A 25,024-nucleotide genomic window follows, 5' to 3' on the forward strand; every position below is an offset into this window, starting at 1 on the left:
AACTGACATCTCAATTTCAGGTGATCGGTAACGATAGGTTTCTAAAATCTCCTTAATGACCAATATATGCAATATGGGAAGGGCCTTCCCATATCACATCTGCCATTTTGATCACGCCCGCCGCTACCACCTTCTTCACACTCCTGGCCCTCGCGGGACAAAATTTCGTCACTGTGGCCCGCTAGCTCCGGGGTGAGATTGAGACCCCTGTTTTAATGGGTCCCTGTACACCATTTTAAGCGCAAACATGGCGGCGTTATCGACATGTCCGTTGCCGATGATGCCGCAGTGGCCTGAGAGTCACTGAACTGTGTCCTAATCGTCTATGAGTTGATGATACAATTACCTTATTATTGCGACAGCAATTATATAGACAGTTTCGACGGGTTTTTGCCGTCGCCGTCATGTCCCTCCCGTACGAAGTACAAATTAATAAGATCCCCCCAAGCATCGTATGTTTTACCGCTGGTAAAAGCGCTTGAGCGGGGCGACGAACGCGGCCGAAGCAGAGATCAAACGAGCCGGCCCATTTCCGTCGCTCGGAGGGTGCATGGAATAACATCACCCCACTCGGGAGGCCTGCCGTCGAAGCAGACAGGAAACGCCACGCCCTTTAACGAGCATGGAAAGACGCGTGCACCCGCCGTCGCTCGGAGGGTGCATTCGCTCAAAGGGGGGGGGGGGGGGGGGCGTTGTCGCGCGGGCAGCAACTTTGACCTTTGAATCAAAGGGCGAGGTCGCGATCGCTGGCGCGCGCGCTATCTCGACAGCCATCACAGCGGGCGGCTCGTATACCCTTCTACGTGCTGCACCCTCAACGCGAAGTGACTATGCGGAGGGCATCTCTCCATGGAGCGGCCGTATTCTCTTACACCACCGTTTTGTGGTTACGCGAGATCGGATACAAAACAGATAGCTGCCAGCCTCAGTATAGCACTGCAATTTGTTGCTATCGCATTCATTGCTTCGCCCTTGCGGTGAAACTGTGACTTTTTTTAGCACTAGTTGGTCTTGAGGACAACGACGTAGGGCCAATGACATACAATGCACGGCTGCTTTGGAATCTGTGAATGCACTTTATATTAGTACAGGTTATCCTTGAATCATACCAAGTGCGCTGCGAAGTTCAGAAAGCTAGACGGCAGACGACGAGATGTTCTGAACTAAGTGGTTTCGTTTTTTTGTGTTTGGGAGGGGGGAGAGAGGACAGTAATCGGAGGACGTGCAAAAGCACCAGCATCTGTCGAGCCATCAGTGCAAAGGTAAAAGCGGCCCTTGCATTTCTGCTGCAGCATGAGTAGAGAGAGCTGCTTTAGAGCTGCCTTCATGTCCATTGTCGATCGGTAATGATCAGGAGCGCTGCCCGTTTGCAACATTTTATGGGAATCACGTGCACGGCAACTGGCAGTTACGTCACGGCAGCATCCAAAATGGAACATAAAACATTAGTTATTGACACCACGTCATTGATGAAGTGGATAAAGATTCGCCAACTGCTTCTTATCGGCTCGGTTTAAGCGTTCCAATATATTCACTCAAATCTTCCATATGCTACTTTATTTAGAGTCGAAAGTAGCGGAATCTTCTGCATGCACTGCGGTTTTTAATCACCGCATGGTTCTCGAACAATCCGATTTTGCAGACGTTCCAAAAGCCACTCATTATGGATGAGCTTGCCACCTTAAAGAAGAAGCGTTTGCTTGCAGTCGTCATTCAGGTCATGTCGCCAAAGCGCGCATCTGTCTCTGAGCTGTCTCGCCCAGGACGTTCTATATAGCGATCTGGTAATAAGGATCGCTTAGCAACGAAAAGAAAAAGAAATGAGAGCGCACGAAGCCAACACGGACGCGACTGAGCCAAAGCGGCTGCCATGCATCGAACGAGAGAAATAGGCAAGAAATAAAAAAAGAGGAAATAAAACGAAATGAAATGGAGAGTTTGGGGAAGTCCGAGAAGACGGTCGGAGGGGGAGGAAAGCTGGAACCAGGGAAAGACGAAGGCCCGGCCATCAATACTTGGGCCAGCGCTCACCAAATGCCGGCGCGCGGCCCGCGCACTGGGAAAGACCACCAAAAACGGGAAGAAGGGCAGAGGCATCGGCAGCGTGGCACTCGCGAGGAAGGCCGCCGCTGCGTGGCGCCTTCGCCTTAAGCCCGCACCATAAAGTTCCATTAGGAACTGATGGGGACAACTGGACCTATGGGGAAATAGAGCTAACAGATTGACGATTGCCCGCGCCGCTTCTTCTGGCCAGCCAATAACCATCGCTGTTCGTTTATGGGAGGCTGCTTTGCTCGCTTTGGCGCCTCGCAGTGCCGCGCTAGTTTGGAAAAGAGGGCAGAAGGGTGTCGATGCTTCCCGGCTGCCGCCGCGGACCTTGGCGTGCCACGACAGAAGAACAGCGATCAGTTTGTTTAGTGGGCCGGGAAACCGAGACCAATGTGGCTGGGATGCCCCCATGTCCTGCAGCAGGAGAGCACGAGTGGGATCTTTCTCTCCTTTCTTTCTCTTTGACCGTCTGAAAGTGTTTTACTCAGTATATGTTGACACGTATTGCAAACACTTTTTTTTTTCTTTTCATATACACCCACAGCTGCAACGTTGGGACGAGACCACCCGGGACAGTCGAACGCGAAAAATGAATACTGCACTGCGACTACTCAGGAAAGCATCGAAACACTATAACGACGCAGGATTAACGCTCACAGAATGTCACAACTAAACAAGAGACCTTCACAGTACTTACAGCGCAAGTGCAGACAGACACTCCGGCAACTCACTGTTGCGACAAAACGCAGCACTGCGATAATAGAGACCCCAGCTGCCAGGGCGTTTCCTCACCGCATTCCAACCGAGAACGTGAGGGAAGCAAGGGTACCCGTGGAGCTAGGTGTCAAGTTGCATTTAAGATCGGTGGTGGACAACTAATCTGTCGGACAAGGCGTGGAAAGCATCTAGTCATCTAAAGGGCTATACCTTTGCTCAGTCGGATCTTTCATGTAATTTTTTAATGTGCAGGGTTATGGCTACGCATGTTTTGAACAGCGAGGCTGTTCTAGCCCGGCGTAATGTGTCGTGACCCAAAATTATCACCATGAACCGGCACGCACTCTCTTCGTCCTCTTCTTTCTCGCCCCCGAGAACACGTGCGCCGATTTGCCCGGCGTATAGCAAGGGGGAAGCACAAAGCGAAGGAGAGATGTGAGGGCGAAGAGAGACAGAGAGAAAGATATAAAGAAAGTGAAAAATCTTGGCGAAAAAAAAATTCCTCATGAGGCGGTGGGATCTGATCCCGCGTACCCACGATCCGAAGGCGAGCGTCTTAACCACTCGGCTATCCAGGCACGCTGACAGAACATAGCATAGCCTTGTATAGTATCGTATAGCAAGGGGGTAGAAAAGAGAAGTGAGGGCAAGGAGGAGGGGAGAGAGTAATGCATAGCATATAAAGAATGAGAAAGAGAAAAATACAGGAAGAGAAAGAAAGAGAGAAAAAGAGAGAATCAAAGAAAGAAAAAGAAAGAAAAAGAAAGAAATAGCGAGAGAGAGAAAAATATAGAAAGAAAGAGGAAGCAAGCGTGAAATAAAGATAGAATGAGACAAAGACAGGAAAGAAAGAGAAAGAAAGATAGAAAGAGAAAAAATAGAAAGATCGAAAAAGAAAGAAGTAGAAAGAAAGGCAGAGAAAGGAATCGAAATAAACAGACACAAGAAAAGACAGAAAAAACGTAGACAGAAAAAGAAAGAGAAACAAAGAAGGCCGCCCTGCTCTACAGAGAAGTGTAGAGAAATAGGTTGCCCAGTGAGCGGCGACGGGACCGTGCTTCACTGTGCCAAGGATTGCGCGACTTAGTGAAAACTTCCCGCATTTTTATTTTTACGGCAATGACGATCCGGGAGTTGTGATGTTGCACCCGCTCACTTCCCGCCCTGGGGCCTTTGTGAGAAGCACGTGATCGCCTCATTTTCACTTGCATTCATTTTGCATCCGTTGAGTTTATTGCGGAGCTCGTTTTCAATGGAGATGATCACATTCTGGAGCATGGTAGCCCTTGTAAGTTCTATAGGACTGTAATGTTCTCCGGTCTCGTCACTCAGTGGCGGCGCGTCTCATATGCAGATTCGATATCGACGTCCACCGTGCTGCCGGACAAGGCTGCCGGCAGCAACGGCGTCGACGGCGGCGGGGGCCACAACGGTGCCGGCGGAGGAGGCGGGGCAGTCTCCTCGGAGGCCGACGATGACCCCAAGAAGAAGAAGCGGCAGCGGCGCCAGCGCACGCACTTCACGTCGCAGCAGCTGCAGGAGCTGGAAGCGACCTTCGCGAGGAACCGCTACCCGGACATGTCCACGCGCGAGGAGATCGCCATGTGGACAAACCTCACCGAGGCCAGGGTCCGGGTGAGTGATGCTTCGCTGCAATGGCAGGATTGCTCAATGCAAAGGCACACCGCGGATACACACTGAGGCGCACGTATGTAGAGACCGAATGTTCGCGCAGACTGCAAGAAGGTTTCCAAAGCACTTATTTGTCTTTGCTCTTGTTGACCGCACGGTTTGCTATACAACATACCATTGCCTTTTCAAGACGCTGAGCGAACCGCTTCTGCACCGTGATTAACTGCCTGAGTGCTCGTCTATCCGTATTTGGCAAAATAAGCACATTCTTTCCTGTGGTCATTGTCCCTGGACACAGTCACATCAGTGCTAATACATGCTGTAAACGACGCGCTTTGTCTCTCGGGCCTCAAAATGATCCCACAAGAAGTAACTGCCAATCGTTTCATCCTTTAGAATCATGTTGTTGCGTCCCTTGTCTTGGTCAATAGGCGCGTTTTTAGTGGACGCTGGGACAAGTGACAATGTTGTGACGTGCTTCCATTATGAAGTTGCAGCATGAGACCACTTTCAATCCTTTGGGCTTTCAGTTTAAAGGAGCAGACGACTGGCCCAAAGTTGACTCATACTTGCACGTTTAAACATGCGCACACTTTGCTTGTGTCTGCCTCTATTTCTTTCTGAATGAAAGTGTGAGAATGTTTACACTTGCAAGGGGGACCAGCTTCGAAGAGAGCTGAGCCAGTTCAAAACTAAAGTGTAGCTCCGAGCTTCAAGCAACTGCTAACTTTCTCCGATCGACGTCACTCGATTAAGATGGCTTTAGCAAGGTGACGGCGTAACACCGGCGTTTAAGGCAGAGTGAAACGTCAGTTTGGATTGAATTGTTGTCTGTCGCGCAGGGTTCTTCCCTGGACCCACACGCGCGCCCCGCCACGGTGGTTATGGCCCGAAGGTCGCGGGATCGAATCCCGGCCGCGGCATTTTCGATGGAGGCGAAAATGTTTCAGGCCAGTGTACTTCGATTTAGGTGCACGTTAACGAACCCCAGGCGGTCGAAATTTCCAGAGCCCTCCACTACGGCGTCTCTCATAATCATATCCTGGTTTTGGGACGTTAAACCCCAGATATTATTTTTATTGCGATAGCATTTATATGGTAGTCTCGGCTGGTTTTTGTCCGTCCCCGTCGCCGCCGCCGTCATGCACCGTATATGTATAAGTATGTATTTTTATATATAAGCCCCAAAGAAAAATATTTTAGAAAATTGCTTCCGAGGCGCGGAATCGAACCAGGGACCTCTCGCTCCCAAGCGCGTGGCGGTAACCACTAAGCCACAAAACGCAGATCCTCAAGGTAGCTAACGGCGACCGTTATATACACACCCTTTACCGCTGGCCAGTCTCAGAGACGGCTGGCGCTTATAAGCGTTCCTTCATTACCAGCGAGATGACGCGATATGCGCGCTGGGCGTTGGGCGCTGGGCGCGCTTTGCAGGTCGTCGCCCCGCTCCTGCGCAAGCCGATGCTCTGCGCCCTACAGGGCGTGGTCGCCTTCGTGCCCTTATCTCAAGGAAAGAAGGGGGGCGGGCGGGGGGTTGTATGTCTTGTGCTTTCCCCTCGATGTCCGCGCTGAAGTCACAGAGCGTACGAAGGATACTTCGCTCGCTGCAGCGGCCGCGTTTTCGAAAGGAGCGCGCTGTTCAAACAGAAATAAGTAACAACTCCGACATTTAGTTCGCGCTCGTCCTGTGTGTACCTGTGCGTTCATTTTGTGCGTCCTGCTATGTTTGAGCAGTGCGCTTCAAGTGACGCATGGTAGTTCGCGCTCGTCTGTGTGCGTTCTTTTCGTGCGTCCTTTGGGCTCGAGCGACGCGCTGGCGATTTCGAGCTGCTTTCCGTTCTTCGCGTTATATTCCAATTTGTTGCTATCGCATTCATTGCTTCGCCGTTGCGGCGAATCTGTGACTTTTTATTATTACACACACACACACACATATATATAAGGAATAACTTCGTGGACGCCGGTGAATAATATGAATAAAAAAGAAGACACATGCCGAAAAGCGGAATGGTTTCTTAACGTTCCCGCCGTGGGACCGGTTTTCGTCAGAATCAACGAAGGCGGGTCCCACGGCCGAAACGTTAAGAAACCATTCTGTCTTTCGATGTGTCTTGTCTTTTATTCACACACACACACACACATATATATATATATATATATATATATATATATATATATATACACACACACACACACACTTCCCTGGCCACGCTCGAAAACGGGATTGCCCGTATAATTACTTCTCGCGGAGTGGACTCATTCGCTGATATGCAATAACGAAGAATATTGGTCCTACCACGGTTCCACCGCATTCCCGGACTGATGCGACGCATTTCGATAATGTTGCAGAGCGTCTCTGATATCGCCGAAAACTTTTTCAAGTCTAAAGTTGTTGTTTTTTTTTTGGGGGGGGGGGGGGGATTACTTTCTAATGTAATGCTTGACCGTGAAGATGCCCACATAACAACTTGGTTACATGAATGCCATCTGGGTCACTTTGAAAACATATCGGTAAACGAAGTAAAACACTTAGCGGGGAATTACTGACGGCAAGCTTATCCATCAAAATAAAGTCACAGCGGGGTATTCTGGCAGCACAAGTTAAAGCAAAACGGCGTTGTTCTGGCGCGGGCTGAACAGTGTGCCGATGGCACAATCGGACCGTCCACTATTCTGCGAGGTAAGGTAAACACCCGGGACTGTCTCATGCGCAGTGGCCTAAAACATGGTGTCTAAAAAAGCGTTAAACAAAAGCGTTCGGTTGGCTTTTCCTTTACTCATTACTCCTGCTCCTCTTTTTCTCACATGCATGCGCGTCTATCACTTAGCACTTATTTTAATTGTTTTGACGGCAACTACTACTACACGTAATCTTACCGTATAATAACTATTGTTATTCTTATTATTAGTACGAAATACATTATACAATATGTTCATGTGGCCACAATTAGTTTTCTTATACAGAATTGCTTTCACACGGAGCTGCAAAAGCTTAAAAACTGGAAAGAAACATCAGTGTTGCTTTCTGAAAGGAATGAAGATGGCATGAACGTCTTCATAATCCTTAATTATTTGTGCTGCCAAGACACAAACCAATGCTCGAAGGCGGTTATTTTACGAGGGTCTATACAGCAAGCCATTTTTCGTAGACTAAAAGCATTTTTCGTTTATTCATAGTTCTATCTAAAAAAGAGAGAGAAGGCAAAAAAATAAAATAAAAACAAAGCTGATGATAGAGCAGTTCGTGTGGGTAAACAGAGAGTTATTTTTATGGAGGATAATATTTGTTCTGGCCGAGAAGTGCGGCGGCGTACGAGAGAATTACACGGGCAAAATGCAATCCATCGTGTTTCAACGACTTCAGAAATTGCTCATTCCAGCGAGTTGTAATCCCAATTAGAAATTGATTTGGAAGGGAGAGCATGTCTATAGGCATAATATTGTTTGCGGAATGCTGCACTACCTCAAGACAAGAAGCAAAATCTAACGCTGGCTGGTGGAGCCCCCTTGCGACGCTGAGCACAACCAGAGGATGCACAAATATTTCTGCATTGGTCGAATACGTATACACCTTTTCAATGGAGAGAAGGCTCCCCTCCTTTCTGGGCTGTTGCACGGGAGTACAAAAGCTGACGTCACAGCCTCGGCAGTGCATTTTTGGGGGGTCACGCATGTTAACAACAGCCCGGAGAGGCTTATGGCGGCTCCCAGGGAGCCTTCGTTGACAAGGTCTATAGTTTCTGGCATAAAGGTTTCTGCAGCGACGTACTCATCGTTATATTGTTGGCCCTTCTGCTTGATATTTATTGATGAAAACCAAATGTATGTACCACGAATACATCTTTTAACGAATGCTTCTGAACGGCAGAGGCCTTCGCAAGAAAACGCTGCTGATCGTGTCTACGCAGCTGTACTCCAGTATTGCATTAAAATTGGTGGAAATTATAAGCAGTGACTTTTTAATGACACAGTTATGGCAACTGGAACGGCCACACCGATGCAGGTGAGCTTTGAGCGACGTGTGTGCCTTCTTGACGAGTATCGTGCATGTGAGATTTCGGCAAATCAAGAGTGCTCATAAATATTCCGTTAGTATCTCTATTCATGTTAGTATCTCCAGAGCTTTCTTTCTTTCTTAAATTTTTGTAAAGAAAATGGGGCTGCTGCTCCACCAATATGAAAGGATCTTTTGGAAGCCCCTTTTAGGCAGTTCAACGAGAATTATTGAGGACAAAAGCGTAACTTTTTTTCTGTCCCTGCAGATTCATACCAGCGACAGACATCACAAGTGCTGTTGATAAAAAGCTCCTAGGTTATCTAAATTTGAAAGCTTTCCTTCGAATATTAGATTCGCGCTCATTCCGCAAGATTGGAGTCGGTCAGCGTTCGTGCATGTGTTTACGTATATTGAACATCCTGAGAGCAGCACCATTTTCCGAGATTGTCGTCGGCAATATTGACGGACGGATATATCGAAATGGCTGAGGAATACTACCATTGATGTTACCACACCTTAATGCCGCGATTGTACCGTGCGTGGTAAAGTTCGGTTTAGAAATGTAGTTACCGTGATTGGGGCGAATTAAATAGCGCATTTGATTATTATTGCCACATTTTATTGGGGCCACCACAAGGCTATTGGCCAGACGCTAGTCCTTGTCTTTTCTGAAAATCTAGTTGGAGAACGCCATTGCAGAGAGGGTCTTAAACACATGAAGCTTTGTACACTTAATTTTCAATTCTGAATTGCCCTAGCGCATGTAAAATTTGTACTCTATGGCTCATTTTAAAAACAGCGCAGCAAAACGAAGACAGTATAGAAAGAAACAACGGGACGGGCGCTGCTGTTGTTTCTTTCTATACTGTCTTTGTTTTGCTGCGCTGTTTTTAAAATGAATGCAAACCAACTTGCCCAAATTTCCGTTCTCTTAAACTTGTACTCTATAGTCCCTCAAACATATGCCCTCGATGTGCTACATATTGCGTGCACGGCCGCTGCATCAGAAGTGTGCTTAAGACCTCGTGTCTTGCCCTGCATAGAGAATCACTCGTTAATGTGAGTGCTAGATATAATATTATGAAAACGATTATTTAACAAAAAATTAATTCATCGTTACGACAAAAAGCGCAATATGAGTGGGCACCAGGCACTTTACCAGCGTATTTATGAAAACAAGTGTAAAGCTTTTTATGGGGATGGCGGCAAAAGGAGGCCTTTGGAGACAAGCTCAGTGCAGGTGTACGCTATACGATGGGTCGTTGTTTTTGCTGCTTGCAGGAGCGCAACATTACATGCCGTTTCTTCTCAGTGGCATCGAAGGGGATTCCATCGCGCAAAACATAGTCTCACAGAATGCGATTGTTTTGGAATACGTATGTAAACAGGTGTTGTTCTCACCGCTTCAGCTCTCATCACGCCAGTCCGATCGGGCATGCGCATGATAGACAGGCGGCCGGCGCAACGAACAAAAGAAAAACTAGCAGTTGTTCCGTGTACGAACACAACCGATGAGCGAAGCTCCTTATAGCCTTGTTACACGGACAGTCTAAACCTCGGTTAGTGTAACCGCGGTTACGCGTAACCGCGGTTCGCTTATGTTACACGGTATGCGAAACCGCGGTTATGCCGCTAACCGCGGTTGCACCAAACCGAGCTTGGCGACCTCGGTTTGGCGGCTAACCGAGAAAATGGCGGCCTCCATGAAGGACGTGTGTACGCCGCGAGGGTTCGTGAAAAACTAACGAATTGGACTGCACGAACCACAGAAAGCCTGATTAGGCTTTGGGAAAATAATTAGCGTCATCTGCGGAGCACCTCAAGGAATGCGAAAGTGGACACGGCAATAAGAGCCGAGTTGAACGCCGGACTGCCGCCAGACGCAGAGCCATTCACGCCAAAGCAAGTCCGCTTTAACCGAGGTCGCTTGTGCGCCGTATAACATCGGCGAACCGTGGTTGGCGCTAACCGTGGTCCAACGCGGTTAACCGTGGTTGGTCGTAACTGCGGTTAACTTGCCTGTGTAACAAGGGTATTAGAAATGGGACGCAAACGACTATGCGTCCGATCTCGCTGCTAGCTTTCACGAAGGCGGTAGGGCGGTCGGGTTGGGACAGCGTCTTCTGTGCTCCGTGGCGGGAACGACTGAGCGAGTGAGTGTGCGGCGCGCGCAGCGCGGGGAGACAAGTGGAAGAAGGGTGCGATCGGTAATGTCTTTCGACGCCTGCGCCGGGTGGGGAGAGTGTCTCCTACTATCTTCGACAAAGCGCCCGTAGTGCTCGAGAATGACGGTTGTCATTTCACAATCCACGATAAAGGTGGTGAAAGTGAAGACAACCATTATAAACAGTTTTGCACACAGCTTATTTCTTTTAACCTCGAATTTCTGGTGCGCTACAACCAAACGGCTCAATGACTAAACATTTCATCTTAAATCACCGGCCACTGAAGCTCCGAAAAAGGAACTGTGCCGCTGCAAGATGCGCGCTTTATCGCGCTCTCTCCATCGGTGACGTCGGGATTCGGGAGAACCGGCCTCATATACGTGGCATAGTGTGCGGTTCGGAGCCCCTCTCGCCGCCGCGCACAGTGGGCCCATGCACCGCACGCTGTAGGGCGCACCGAAAATTCGCGCCGCCAGAAGCGCAGCGAGCCCCCAGGCGCCACGGGAGCGAAGCGGGAGGCCGCTGTCATCGGCGACGTTGGCGCGTGACGTGCGCGCCGTCGGCCTATAGTCGTCGCCACCTCGCCCCGCGGGGCCACACTGCAGGGTCGGATGACGCCGCAGTCACAACTGACTGATGGCAACTGCAGGCCGTGCTGTCGCCTCGGCCAAGCCAGTTCGGTGCAGCGTTGATACGACCGATACGAGCCGCGGGGCCTTTACGATTCTGCGAACGAGCATCGCTGCATTTGCGTTCCCGCCAGTGGCTCGGCGAATTGGCGTTCGATTCGGGAAAAAGATGGCGAAGACTCGTCAGTGAGGTCGAAGCAAGTGAAGTCGCGGGGACGTCTAGAGGCGAACCAAGACATCGGCCGACCGCTGATGCACTTTCCGGAACGCTGCGCGGAACTTGAGGCGGCCCTCGCTTTATATACGCTAGGTGGCGAGCGAGGCGCTCGACGTGTCCGTCCTTCAGGGCAGCGAGGCTGAAAGAGCGGGGAGGCGCTACCTATTTTCGCTCTTGCCAGGGCGGCGAAATGATATGTGACGTGTGCCGTTTGCCGAGCGCACGTGGCGAGGCAACGCCGGCCGCGTGGACGCATACGCGGGCCCCCGAAACAGCCGCGCGGGCTGTCCTCGCAGCTGGAGTGCGCACTGTTTTAACGGGCGATGCAAATGAATTTACGCGTACTCGAGAAACGAGGAGGGCGGAAGCGCATCTTTAAAGGCAACTCCTGCGAGGAGCTGGCGTTGAATGAAGCCGCTTGAAAGGTCTCGTGGAGCAGTGCACCACAATCGGGGCGGCACAGCATATGACTCAGTCTTGCAGTGCACAGACCTTTCAGCTAGTTCGCTCCATTCGTTAGAATGAAGGATGCTTGTAATGTAACTTAGTTTTTTTTTGTTATTTGTGCGTCACGAGGGTGGGCGCAGATCAATTTTAACAATTTCTGCCGTTCAAAAGGCGGGGAGGGAGATTCGCCATTCGCTTTAAGGAAGGAATTGATAGCGGTCTAAGAGGCTCAAATTTAATCTAGCTGTACGTAGTGGCAGTTTTAATTCAAATGATCCTTCACATCAAAAGCAGTTATTACGCTGCAAACGGGTTTGAGTCTTTTAGGGAGTTTCGGGCTCGACGCACTACGTGCATCGTAAAGGTACTACGCAAAACGCCCTTCAAAAAGAGGTTTTATTTACATCCTTTGTTAAGGGAGTTAATGCATGGAACTAACAGATTCTTTAGAAGGTAAATTTAGTGTTCTTACTTAACTCATGTTCGGGGCTTGAACGGAGCGCATAGGGAGTTTTTCTGCTTCTTTTGAGAGCTTTTAAAGTGTCCTTTTGGAGGTAAATTTGGTGTTTTTATTTCACTTATTTTGAAGGCTTGAACGGAGCGCATTGGGAGTTTTTCTGCTTCTTTTGAAAGCGTTTAAAGACTCCTTTTATGCGGGGCCCTAGAGCGGTCGCGAAAGGAAAGAAAAACTCAAGTTTTATTCCAGGCACCATTTTAGCGCTTCACGGCAATTTCCCCTACTATTCGGCACTAGGACATAATATAAAATAGGCATCAATGTACTTATGCACATACGGGACATTTGCACACAAGTCACTATACAGGAATCGAACTCGCGACCACACGCACCGAAAGTAAACACTATAACCATTATGCTATACAGCGCCACCACTAGCTTGTGCGTTTTTTTTTTTTTTTTTTCGTGGGCTTATATATGTACCAATGTATGTACAAAGCGGCTGGTAACCCGTCGGCGGAACTCTGAACTTCTGTTCTTGTACCATCAGCGTGTGTTTGCGCTAGCGTAAGGTCAGTACATAATTTGCAGGACGTCATGCAGGCCGACGTACACCTTCGGCTCCAAATTATTCGGTTCATCGTGTCGTGCCGCTAGAACAATTATAAACGTGTGCCCTCTTGACTGCTTCTCCATATATCGACAATGCTTCGCTCGCCCTAAATTCGTGAATACCAGCGTGACAAAGGCATCTTCAGATGGCCGAACGTATGTGCCTTTCATGAGCGTATTCTGTGGAGCAATTTTCGTTATTTCTGTAGCCGCGAACTGCACGCGTCCAGAGGCGGCAGCGTGTTCTGAGCGGTTCGAAGACCGCCTGCGTTCTCATATGAAAGTTACACAGGCAGATGCCAAACTTACAAGGATACTGTAACGCGCCTACATTAAGTGCATTTAATGCGCACGTACTGTCGCGAGCCGCACGCAGGGGCAACAGCGCGCTCTGAGCAGCTGAACGATCATCTGTTTCCGCAATTAGCGCTTATTCGCAATGCACGCTTTAGCGCGGCATACAGTGGTTCTCTATAACTCATATTCAGTATTTATTTGCTTTCATACTCGAAGACTATACCTACTATCCTACTCATTAACCTTTTTGTTAAGCATCACGCCACCACGTTAAAGCGAATACCTAACGCTTGCCCAAAGGTCAAGCACAACCTCCCCAAATTTACCACTGACAGGTCTCCTGCAAAATAAAAAAGTTAAAGTGTTTGCACTTCTCTCTTGTTAACGCCCATGTGTACTTGGCCCTCCTATTGCACAGATGATGTAGTACGAATTAAGAGAAATAGGCATTACTGTCTTCCTCAATAAAACAGCGCTTATTCAGAAAATAATGGTCTTTTCAATTACTAGTATGGCATTTTCACAGCAGCAGACAGGTTGGCTTGTTCGCAATTATGAAGTTCACACTCATAACACAGAAACATGAGGACTGTAGCAAATATGCAAAAAACTGGAAAAAGCCTATCATATGTGCACTCCTTCGTCCACCTGCTCATTATGTTAAACTTTATTTATACAACAGGCACCTCCAATTATGCTACTATTGATGAAAGATCACCCAATATACGTTAGAACACTGTGATTTCTGCCTAACTTTCCGTTGCCTATCTCTCCTCTGCAAGGTGCCATAATGCGTGAATAATCTGTTAAACTTGTTTGGTAATGAAACGCAAGCAGTTAAATTGAGCAGGCAGTGTTTCCGCAATTTGTTTTGCATGCGCAAGTTCATTTCTTTCATTTCCATGCACGACAAGTATAGTCACACTTCAATCGATACGAGAACCAGTGGTTGCAATATTTTATTGGAATCAAAACTGTAGCAGTCTCATGTCAATGTAAGGATATACATGTATATTTCCATGAATAACAACAGCACTTTCACCTAGTTAAATTGTGTCAACAGTCATAATACTGTTCATTTATCATAAAAACTATGGGAACATAATGCAAAACAGCAAAATAATGACAGGGAATAAACAAGGTGACTCAACAACGTGGTTCAAAACAGATTCAACTGACTTGTATCAATGCGATTAAATTAGCCTTGCACATCTCCTAATGGCTAAGAATATGCACATGTAACCTTGGCAAGTTCCACTGCTGATATGTGACTAATGAAATTGCATTCCTTCCATGCCGTCCAACGGCTGTTCATTGTTTTCTGTTTTCACTGTTTTCTGGTTTTCATTGTTTTCACTAGTGCAAATGTTTACCCTTTTTGATTTTGTCACTTTGCAGTTCGCGTATGTGTTTTGTCTTTGTACGTGCACGTTTCTGTTGCTCTGTCTTTTATATTCTTGCTCTACAGTGCCTCGTGCACTTCTCAAGTAGCTTTTTGCTCGAGGCGCATTTCTTGTATTTTGCTGGGATAAACGTTCATTCATTCATTCAATGCCATAAAACGCATGCGCTTCACAATACACACTGTCACTTAGCAGATGTCTGTCACATAATATGGCCTTCATTATATCGCTTTAACATGATTTATTCTTTCTAGTTAACTGAATCCAGATAATGATGTTTATGTACCTAGATATTCTATTTTACTATACCTTGATACATATGTATCAAGGTACAGTGCATATGTACTTTAATATGGTATTTCAGGAGACGGGCAGAGTGCGCAATCCAAATTGTTGTCGAAAAGTCTTCTCACTTGCTGATAATCTGTGCTTCGGTGAGTTCTCACAGTTGCATGGCGGCAGAAGGATGTCCAGGGTAGTTCACTGTATCCAAGGTAGATGCTGCAAAACGAGAGCGCACGGTCTTGTCACATGTCAATGCGCACATATCGACACTGAGACGAAGGATCAAGAGAAACCAAATGAAGTTTGAGAACAGAATAAATAGAAAACTAAGTTGGCCTTTATACACATTTCATCACATGGTAACGAGATAACCGCGGCCTTCTTTTTGCTCTAGTGTATATTCCCTGAAAGCATTCTACTTCATTCACGCTTTCGCAAGCAAGAAAATGATATCGTGCAAACGACTTTTTCAGGGCGCGCTCGTGCGTCGATTGAATGGTCGTTCGACGCATGAGCCATATTCACAGGAATTTCAAAACACGCATCCCACATCGTCGCTATGTCAGCTTAATTATTTTTTTTTTAAATGCGAAGCATTTCTTAGCGAACCTTTGGCACTTTGCGCGTTTCTATCTACGTATCTATCTATCTATCTAGCCGCCTACGTCTGGGTGCTCTCATGATCATAGGCGTGCGCAGGGTTGCCCATCGGGGGGGGGCAAAGGTTCATCGCAGCGCCCCCCCCCACCCTACTAAGTCAATGTATGGGGCAGATTTTCCACCCCCCCCCCCCCTGTCTTAGGTGACTAGAAGGGTCAATGTACGGGGCAGATTAGGGGGGCGGCCACCCCCTGCCCCACCTGTGCGCACGCCTATGCTCATGATCGCCTCCTTAACTTGGTGTAGACCAAAATTGGCATAGGAGGGTAAGAGCATTTGACGAATATGACTGTCGGGTCATGACATGAATAACGTGAAAATCCTGTCGCGTACGTCGTCAAACACTGTCTGCCAGAAACGTGTGGTACATACCCGTTTAGGACGGGCCGCGGGGTACGGGTATGCGCTACAGGTGATTGACAGCTTACATCTACCCAGGAACGGCAAGAACAGACGCTGGTAATTTAATTTAGATAGCGTTAAGAAAATCCGACATCGGCAGCGTTGACCCGACGAATGGAAAGAATAAGAATTAGGATCCCAGCAGGAATCGAACCCAGGCATTCTGCGTGGCAATCAGGTATTCTACCACAGAGCCACGCCAGGTCTATAAACGGGTTTGGAAAAACAGCCTATGCAGGCGTAATGTCGGTGCAACGTCAATATGTTTGTGGTGCTGGCTTTCTAATTTTACAAGAAAGCAATAATCACTACATATGTACTCCTTCGATACAGACGTCATATAAGATTAACGTCTGTGGTTCCAGTGTTGGCTCCGCTTTCATAGCAATCTAATAAACGTTACATTCGCATTCCTATGATTGAGCAAGCTATATTGAAGCATTGCTCGAACCCGGTGGAATACATTAACGAAAGTTACGTGTGATATTCACATGATTGCACCACAAAGTGACCTAGTTTCGATAATGCTGACGTATGTACTCTGTAGCGTGAGGGCCGACGACGTTGCACCATAAGTTACTTTTTAAACGCCAGTGCTGTCGACGTGCCTGCTAAGCCCACGACGTGCACATAGCTACTACACTTACAAAAACACGTCGATCCACCTCGTAACGCTTGGCTCAACGCTGACTGCTTCGCATGAAAACGATTCCCACAACGCGTGGGATCTGCCGAATTTTTTTGCTTTTCACTGCACTTTTCACGCGACGAAATGTGCTAAACGGCACCCTACGGGCACCTGAGCGACGATAAGACACGCAAACCGAGAGAACATAAGTATTAGTTACCATTTTTGTTTCTGACTGTGCCGAGCACGCAGGTTACCCATGAGCTGCTTGGTAATACACAGCGGCACGCTCTCTTGAGTCGGCGGGCCGTCGCGACATTATCGCACTGGCAGTGCGGCATAGTGCACTGTCGTCAAACCACGCATTTCACATCCAGCGGCGAGAACACAGTGAGGCTACAGGCACAAAACGCGCACACACGGCCGATACAGCTGATCAGTTGAGAAGTGGCGTTCACAAGGCCAAGGTATGGCGAACATCACGACGGCTTCGCTTCGGCGTCACGCCGCCGCGGGCAATTCGGAACGTTAAGACTCTCTCCTCGCATTTTCTCTCTTTTTTTCTATTTTAGTTCTCTTCGCGCGCGCATGCGTCGCGCAGCGGCGAAGCTCCCATTTCTGCTCGCTCTTGAGCTGGCGGGCTGCAGTGGGCCACAGTCGGCAAGGTCAAAGGGCGCTTTCACGCTTTCTCTCGAACGCACACAGCATCCCTTCAGCGCGGCCGTTAGAAGAGAGTCGCGTGTATCTTCTTATTTGGGCTATCTGATTTTATTCAGTGCGCTAAACACGCCATACACAAGTGTATACTGAGTGCGCGTGCGGTTCCGATCGGCCGCATCGAGGGTTCGCAGGCTTTTCCTTTTTGTTTCTTTCTTTATTTCTTTCTTTCTTTTACTCCCCCTCCCCCCCCTCACAGCTTCATACATGCCCGCCAGCACTGAAAGCATTATAGAAAGCTTTGGAAAAAATAAAGCGAACACATGCCAGAGGAAGCGAAATGGGAGTTTTTGGTTCTTGAACTCCATTTTACAAATGGCGGCAGGTAGTGAATTTACCTCCTTTCTCCCGCATAATTTTCCTACAAAGTAAAACTGAGGGCGCAGAATACACCCACCTCATTACACCCTAAGGGAGTACTGTCTAGATGCAGGTAGTATTAAGGAGGATTGTAGCCCTTTACACGCCCAATTAGGCTAGTTTTCCTTTGCAGCGTAGATCACATCAACAGCAGATTGTGGTAGCGTAGTTGTCCCCGCCGCCGGTGCCCGTAACCGTTACCCCGCACAATGAGAAAAAAAAATATCCAGGATCGAGCGCGATTTTAACCAAGGCCCTCTGCACGGCAGTCGAGCATTCTACACAACAGAACAGAAAACTGGGCTAGTTGGTACGGATTCATCAATACCGAAGAGCGCACACTCAAGACGGAGACGCAGGGACGAACACAACATAAGCGCTCACTTTCAGCTGAAGTTTAATCAAGAAAACAGAAGAAAAAAATACGGCAGATCCCACGTACCGTGGGGATCGATGTTATGCGAAGCATGCACAGGAACGTGACTGTGTCGGAATTTTTCACATTGAGCGAACCGTTACAGAATGACGCTAGAAAAATGCATGCAAAAGGTATACGCACACACATATTTCGAAGAGTCGCACATGTATATATAAGCAGTTGTTTACAGTTGCTTAACGATGCCAACAGCAACATAGGTGTTACCAACATCAAAGGCAGTAAACTGATATGTAGTGCTTATATTCTTCAATACTGGATAGCGCGAATTCGAATAGGAAAATGAAGGAACACAGATGCACAGGACAGGTACTCAGAACCAAGGTTTATTCAGAAGACTTTCCCTAGATTTATACACAGCAGAGTGGCACGAGCAGGCGCACTGCACGTACATTAGTCACAGTTGCAGTTATTAGAGTTGCGTTACAGTTATGCTTACACTTATCAGTTAGGACGGAGAACAGACGCACGCTTCACGAATCTATGTGCACATGTGGAAGGGGTTCTTGGTAGTTCTTGACTAAAGCCATCATCACCGTGATCAATGAGCACTATAGCAGCTGGACAGGACTTGTTATCGGTCCATTCGTGATCGCGGCTACGAATGGTCGTGGTGTAGTGAAGTGCGAGGTATAGTACAGCTGGTGGAAACCGCGGATGGCTTTTACGAAGAAATGATCTATGATGCCTTCTGTCGTGGACGTGGCACCGAGGTCTTGTGATGCCCTGTTCACATCCAAGTGCCGCCTAAGAATCAGGCGTTGTTGGGTTTGGACAAATCAATGCTGAAACCACCGGTAATCATGAGGGACATGGCCCTCTCGGCAGAGTTACTGTAGGAAGCACTGACCACCGTTTTTGCGTAATCCACGTGGTCGACGTTGTGGACCACGTGGACGAGTGAATGGTAGCCCAGTGTCTTCCAGGGGTGCTCTGTCTTCAGCTCCCTAACTTTCCTTGCGTCAGCCGCTGTGGTGTAATGGTTACAGTGCTCGGCTGATGACCCGAAGGTCGCGGGTTCGACCCCGGCCGCGGCGGTTGCATTTCGATGGAGGCGAAATGCTAGAGGCCCGTGTACTGTGCGACGTCAGTGCAGGTTAAGGAATAACAGATGGTTAAAATTTGCCGGAGCCCTTCACTATGGCGTCTCTCATAACGATATCGTGGTTTTGGGACGTAAAACGCCAACAATTGCTATTATTATCACTTTCCTTCCGTGTCAATGCGTATCTTCGCGTTTACTGCGTTGATCGAGACTCTGTTATAACCTGTGGCACATACCCGCATAACAAACTCTGGTGTGCGGGTATGTGCCACACGTGACTGAGGGAAAGGGTTTCATGACCTACGCGACAGGTATTTTTCGTTATTCATGTCATCACCAGTGAATCGTGTTCGTCAAACACTCATCCTATGCTATGCAAATTTTGGTATATTACAATCTATGGAGACGACCGGGAGAGCGCCCAGACGTAGGCGGCTAGATAGATAGATAGATAGATAGATAGATAGATAGATAGATAGATAGATACGTAGATAGAAACGCCCAAAGTGCCTGAGGTTCGCTAAGAAATGCTTCGCATTTAATTCACACTACCAAGCATGCGTCAATTAAAGATGGCAGGGCAGCAGACAGGCGTGACAGAATCAAAAGAGGCAAAAATTGCGGTGATGTGCATGGACTGTCACATCGCCTCAAAAAGGTGAGCGCTCGGCATGAGGTCAAGGTGTTTGAACTGTATATAGTAGGATATACGCATTCGGGCTGGTTGTTTCATGGTTACGAGTGAGAAACAGCGCTCAAAAGACGGGACAAGAAAGGACACGAGACCATGGCGCTTACTAACAACCAAATGTGTTTTATTCCTTCATTCGGCATAAATATTCTAACTAGAGAGTCTAACTAGAAATATCAATGGGACACGAGTTCTATCTCCTTCGGAAGGAGAGAAATCGAGGCTTACACGTGCCTCGCCGCTATTGTGGACAATTTTTGACGTGTTCCTCACAGAATTAAGTTCTTTTGAACTGAGCATCCTTCAGACAACAAACTGCGCTTCTTAGACTTGGAACTCTCGTTCTCAAATAGCCATGTATGTTGGAGTTATGTGCCCAGGTCTCAAAAAAGCCTTCTCCCTTTTTCCTCTGCGCACTCGAGGATTGTTAAACGCGGAATCGCAATAGCTTGCATGAAGGCGGCGCTAGACAGGTCTTGTGACCACCAAGTTGAAGCAAGTTTTCTTTCGCAAGCAGCACGCCTGAAGCTCGCAGGTTTTCCAGCAACGCTTTTGACTAGCATTGCCGAAAGCCTCGTAGAAAGTTTTAAAAACAAGCGCTGACCTGCTGTGCAGTCCGATACAAACTCGCAGCAAACTGTTGCGGTTATCCCTCATGTGCTCAAGGTAGCGCACAATCTCGAGAAAGTTGTTGGCAGGGCTGTTGTTTTCTGTCCGAAATAAGCTTGGTAGCCTGTGCCAGCAAGTCAACCGAGAGGTAGAGAACAAAAGAAGATGTACTAAGAAGCACAGGCAGAAGTTTGTTAAATGTCGTCAATGTGTTGTGTACAAGATTCCACTTTCTTGCGGTCGTTATTTGTCGGTCAAACGGGGACGTGCGCTAATGACCGCATGCGCGAGCATTCGAACAAGGTTCAGAAACAAGCTACAGATAGTCAGTTATCTCTTCATTGTAACAGTTACGGTTGTCATCCATCCTTTAAAGATACCACTTTCTTCTCAAAATAGCACGACGAGCGCGCGCGTCTCATTTCAGAAGCTTATCACATGTCCACAATAGCGGCGAGGTATGTGTCCCCTCGATGTCCTTCCTTCCGAAGGAGATAGAATTCATGTCCCAGTGATGGCCTTACTGCCTCTGCGCAGGCTGATTCTTCAATTTTCTCTAGTTTCATTGCGATAGTGGTGAAGTATATTCATGCTGACTGAAGGAATAAAATAGATTTGGTTGTTAGTCAGCGCCGTGGTCTCGTGTCCTTTCTTGTCGCGTCTTTTTAGCGCTGTTTTCCACTCGTAGTCAAGGTGTTTAACTCGAAGCTGTTACAGCTGGCCGTAGTTTGTTTGGTGTCGCAATAAACTATCATCATCATGCCGTTCTCTTCCTCGTCTTTTTCTTCGTCTCCCCTAACACGATTTCTCCTGCGTGGGATGCAACAACTCGGATGGCCGAGACACAGAGAGAGGCAGCAATCATGGGATAGAAAGAAAGACGAAGACAGGCACGAGATGAAAATACTGAAAGACAAAGAAATAAAGAGAGAGAAAAGAGATGAAAGAAAGAGAAATGCATAGAGGAAAAGAAGTAAAAGAAGGAAGAGGGGGACGTTACGTGCATTCATGCACCGCTATTCACGTGACATGTTCCCGGCAAAATCGCGTAACTCTACTCATGTAACGTAAAATGACGTAACACTATTCATGTGACATGTCTCCGTCAAAATCACGTAACAGTAGTCACGTGACATGTTCCCGCCAGACCCACGTCGTTGAAGCGAGGAAGGGACACGACACGGGCTCGGAAGGGCAGCTTCTTCCTCGGGAATCCGAGCTCCGCTGTTGCTTCCCGCCTTGCACCTGGCCAGCTTCGGTGGTATTCAAGTAGTTGGGCTAGCTGGTGCATGCTTGACGGAAGGAATAAGGCGCAAACGAGACGAGCACAAGAAGTGACATGGACAAAAGCTTCGATGCTACCTCACCCCACTAGTGCGAAGCCGCCCCAATTTTTTCTCTGCTGAACACAAGGTGCGTGGCATATGCGCCGCTGTGCGCAGGCGCGCACTGAGTCGAACTCCAGGTTAAGAGCTACGTGCACCATTAACCACGCTTACAAACATGTTCCTTGCACCTCGGGGATTGTCTACGGCATCCCGTTATTCAGCAGCCGCGTTTATGTTGGCCAGACAGGTCAGATAGGTGCTTAAACCTGCGCCTCAATGAGCACATAAGAACGCGGTCCTGATTATTGCTACTCATGTGGACATGCATTGCAGGGACTCTGGATGCTCAGATAATTTCACAGGCAGGGTTGGGGGGGGGGGGTTGAAGTCCCCCCCCCCCCTAATGTTTCAATTTTGCATCTGTATATATACACGCACACATACAAACACAAAGCATGGCTGACCCCCCGAAAAACATTTCTGGCTACGCTACTGGTGTGTACCTTGCAACTGTGCTCGCATAGTCGCCCGAGAGAGCTTATGACGTGGCAGTATAAAGGCCGCTTTCGCTGTGATTCTGCTGCGTGTCCCGCGCACGCCTGGGGTTTTGCAGCATCGCTGTTATGCTCGAGGTTTGCCGCTTGTCGTAGACAGAAAAGCATCATCTCGAACGAGCAGGCGCTCTCTTCATCCTACTCTTTATCGCTTTCCTCTTCTTGCTCTTCTGCGCGCTCCCAGAACGCGTGCACCGATTTGTCCGGCGTGGGATGCAATAACTCTGATGGGCAAGAGAAAGAGTAAAGAGTGAGAGAAAGAAGGAGAAATCACTGGTCAAAAAGATTTCTTGGCGAGGCGAGATTCGAACCTGCATCCCCACGATCCGAAGGCGAGCGTCGTAACCACTCGGCTATCCAGGCACGCTATCAGAGCATAGCATTGCCTTGTATAGTATAGTATAACAAGGGGTGGGAAAGGGAAGTGAGGGCTAGGAGGAGGAAAAGGAGCAGGGGAGAACGACTACAAAAAGAGAGAAAGACATAGAAGGAGAAAGACAAAAAAGAGAGAGAGAGAAAAATAGAAAGACACAGAAACCATCATTAGACACGGCGTAGTGGGGGACTGCGAAATAATCTTGATCACCTGAGGTTCTCGATTGTGCATGGGCGTCTTTACATTTCATCACCATCGATGTGCAGCTGTCGCGACCGTAATGAACCTGCGAGACAGCACGTGTGCTTAGTGTGAAACAGTAATAAGTTGGTCGTTAATGTAGCCGATAGAACGGGAGCTAAGGAATAGTTACCCTGTGTACGCTGTCGTTGGGCTCCTTACGGGATATGTGCATGTGTTATGCAAGCGACGTTTGGAACTCACGAAAGAGTACAACCTAAATTTGCAATGCACTGCAGGACTTTGATAAGGGGGTTATTGCTATTCAACATTCCGGTGTCTGGAGCGTGGACACGCTGGGCGCTCTCGCTTTGTTGCTATGATGTTGCTATATGCCACATGATACAGGCGCCAATCGTTTCTTAGCGCGAGTTCGCTCGTTTGTTTGTTTTGTCATCACAATGTCGTATACCCACTCTGGGGTATTGGCCAAGACTTGGTCATCTGAACATTTAGATAACGATTAGATAAAATGCCACTTTGTTTGGCTGCGTGTAGTCGTCGTCTTCTCTTTTTCGGATCACTGTGGCACGTAGTAGCATGCGACAGCCTAATGTGTAGAGCATTGACTGTTCTGCTGGAGACCAATGTTTGATTCCAAAAGAGGACGCTTGACTGTTTTCATTGAATTTACCCTAAACAATGAAGAGTTCACACGAGCCAATCTACACCCACCAGCAAAAGTTTACGGGACGTGGGATTTTCGGGAAAGCTATGTGCCACCTTTGCCTGGCAACGTGGCTTCCAATTAAGTGTTCCAGCATGTAGAAGTTCTTGCGACCTATACAGTTACCCGCTATAAAAGAATCGTAATTCACTAACAGAGCAGAAATTCGCATTTGCAGTGGAGCCCACGTCCCGTGCACGTTTGCCGCCAGGTGTACATCAGGGTGAATGACATTAGGCAGAGTATATGGGCTTGCAGAAACGCCATTCTTCTGCTATGGTACTACTCACTGCTGCGACAGACACAATAGCAAGTACCTGGAAATTAAGAGAGCTGTCCTCCCGACCACGCGAGAAACAAAGTCTGTCAAAGCGTACTTTTAAGAGAATGAGGAGAAATCATTCCGAAGTCGCGTGAAAATATCCGGAACCGAATTCACAAAACTTTTCGTTCGTAAATGTTAATGCCTATTGGTCCGGCACCTTGGCTAATATTATGTGCAAGATTAGGATTCGCTGTGCTGGAGTAGGATTTTTTTTTTCCAATACGGCCAGGCGCTGCTGGTGCCTGAGCCGCAATGCAGTTGAACGTTGCAGTGAAAGCAACACGGCAAGTGAGATTGGTGAGCGAATGAATTGAAATACATTTACAGCGAAATTATGAGACCAAGAAAACAATTTTCGTGGACATCGAAATGGTGAGATAACAACGCAAAGCGCACGAAAAACGCGATACTGTGAGATATCGCAGTGAAAAAGGCTAATTGCGCCGACTTCCCAAATAACCGGGTACGATGAGTTGATACATTAAAATGTCACTACATTAGAGAACATTAGGTACTACACTACAGAACAGTGACGGTTGTTGTTTTCTTTAGAAGTTTATTCACTAGAACGTACATGCAACTTAACTGCTTGGTTGAGTAAGAATTGTCCTATAGTCAAGAAACGTCACGTCATATGGGCCCGAGGCTCGGTACTGATGACACACCTATGTGGAGAGCATAGCTGTATTGTCAGGTACAGCCACATTGCAAGAAAGGGGTGCATGATTCAGTGGAAGTTGCAGCGTTTAGCCGGATTGAGCGCCGCTCCCTCGGAGCAACGAAAGGCCGCCGCGAATCGCGGCTCGTTGGCAGCCGGCAGATTGCAGCGCAGCGCGACGGCCGGGTAGAGGCCCATCTGGCGGTAGTCGTACGCGTTTCTCGAGCAGAACTCGAAGCACGACGCGACGAAGAAGAGCTGCTCCTGCGTGTAGCCAAGCGAGCCACGGTTCGGCGGCAGCGTCTCGTAAGCCAGGCGCGCCTTCTGCGTGCCAGCAGTGTCGGCGAAGGTCTCCGACAGGGCGCTCCTGGCGTGCACGGCGCTTCCCGTGTATTCCAGCAGCTGGTCGTGGACGCAG

General features: G+C 48.1%; 1 protein-coding gene across 1 annotated transcript in view; it reads left to right on the forward strand.

Moving 5' to 3' along the window:
• LOC119390015 (pituitary homeobox 3) overlaps positions 1–25,024 on the forward strand; it is a 175,263-nt gene that overhangs the window by 83,829 nt on the left and 66,410 nt on the right. The window contains exon 4 of the mRNA XM_037657519.2: positions 4,121–4,401. Coding sequence (XP_037513447.1) covers positions 4,121–4,401 — 281 coding nt within the window. The remainder of the gene's footprint in view (positions 1–4,120; positions 4,402–25,024) is intronic.

This window comes from Rhipicephalus sanguineus, chromosome 1, assembly GCF_013339695.2.
Source record: "Rhipicephalus sanguineus isolate Rsan-2018 chromosome 1, BIME_Rsan_1.4, whole genome shotgun sequence".
In the NCBI taxonomy this organism is placed as follows: Eukaryota; Metazoa; Arthropoda; class Arachnida; order Ixodida; family Ixodidae; genus Rhipicephalus; species Rhipicephalus sanguineus.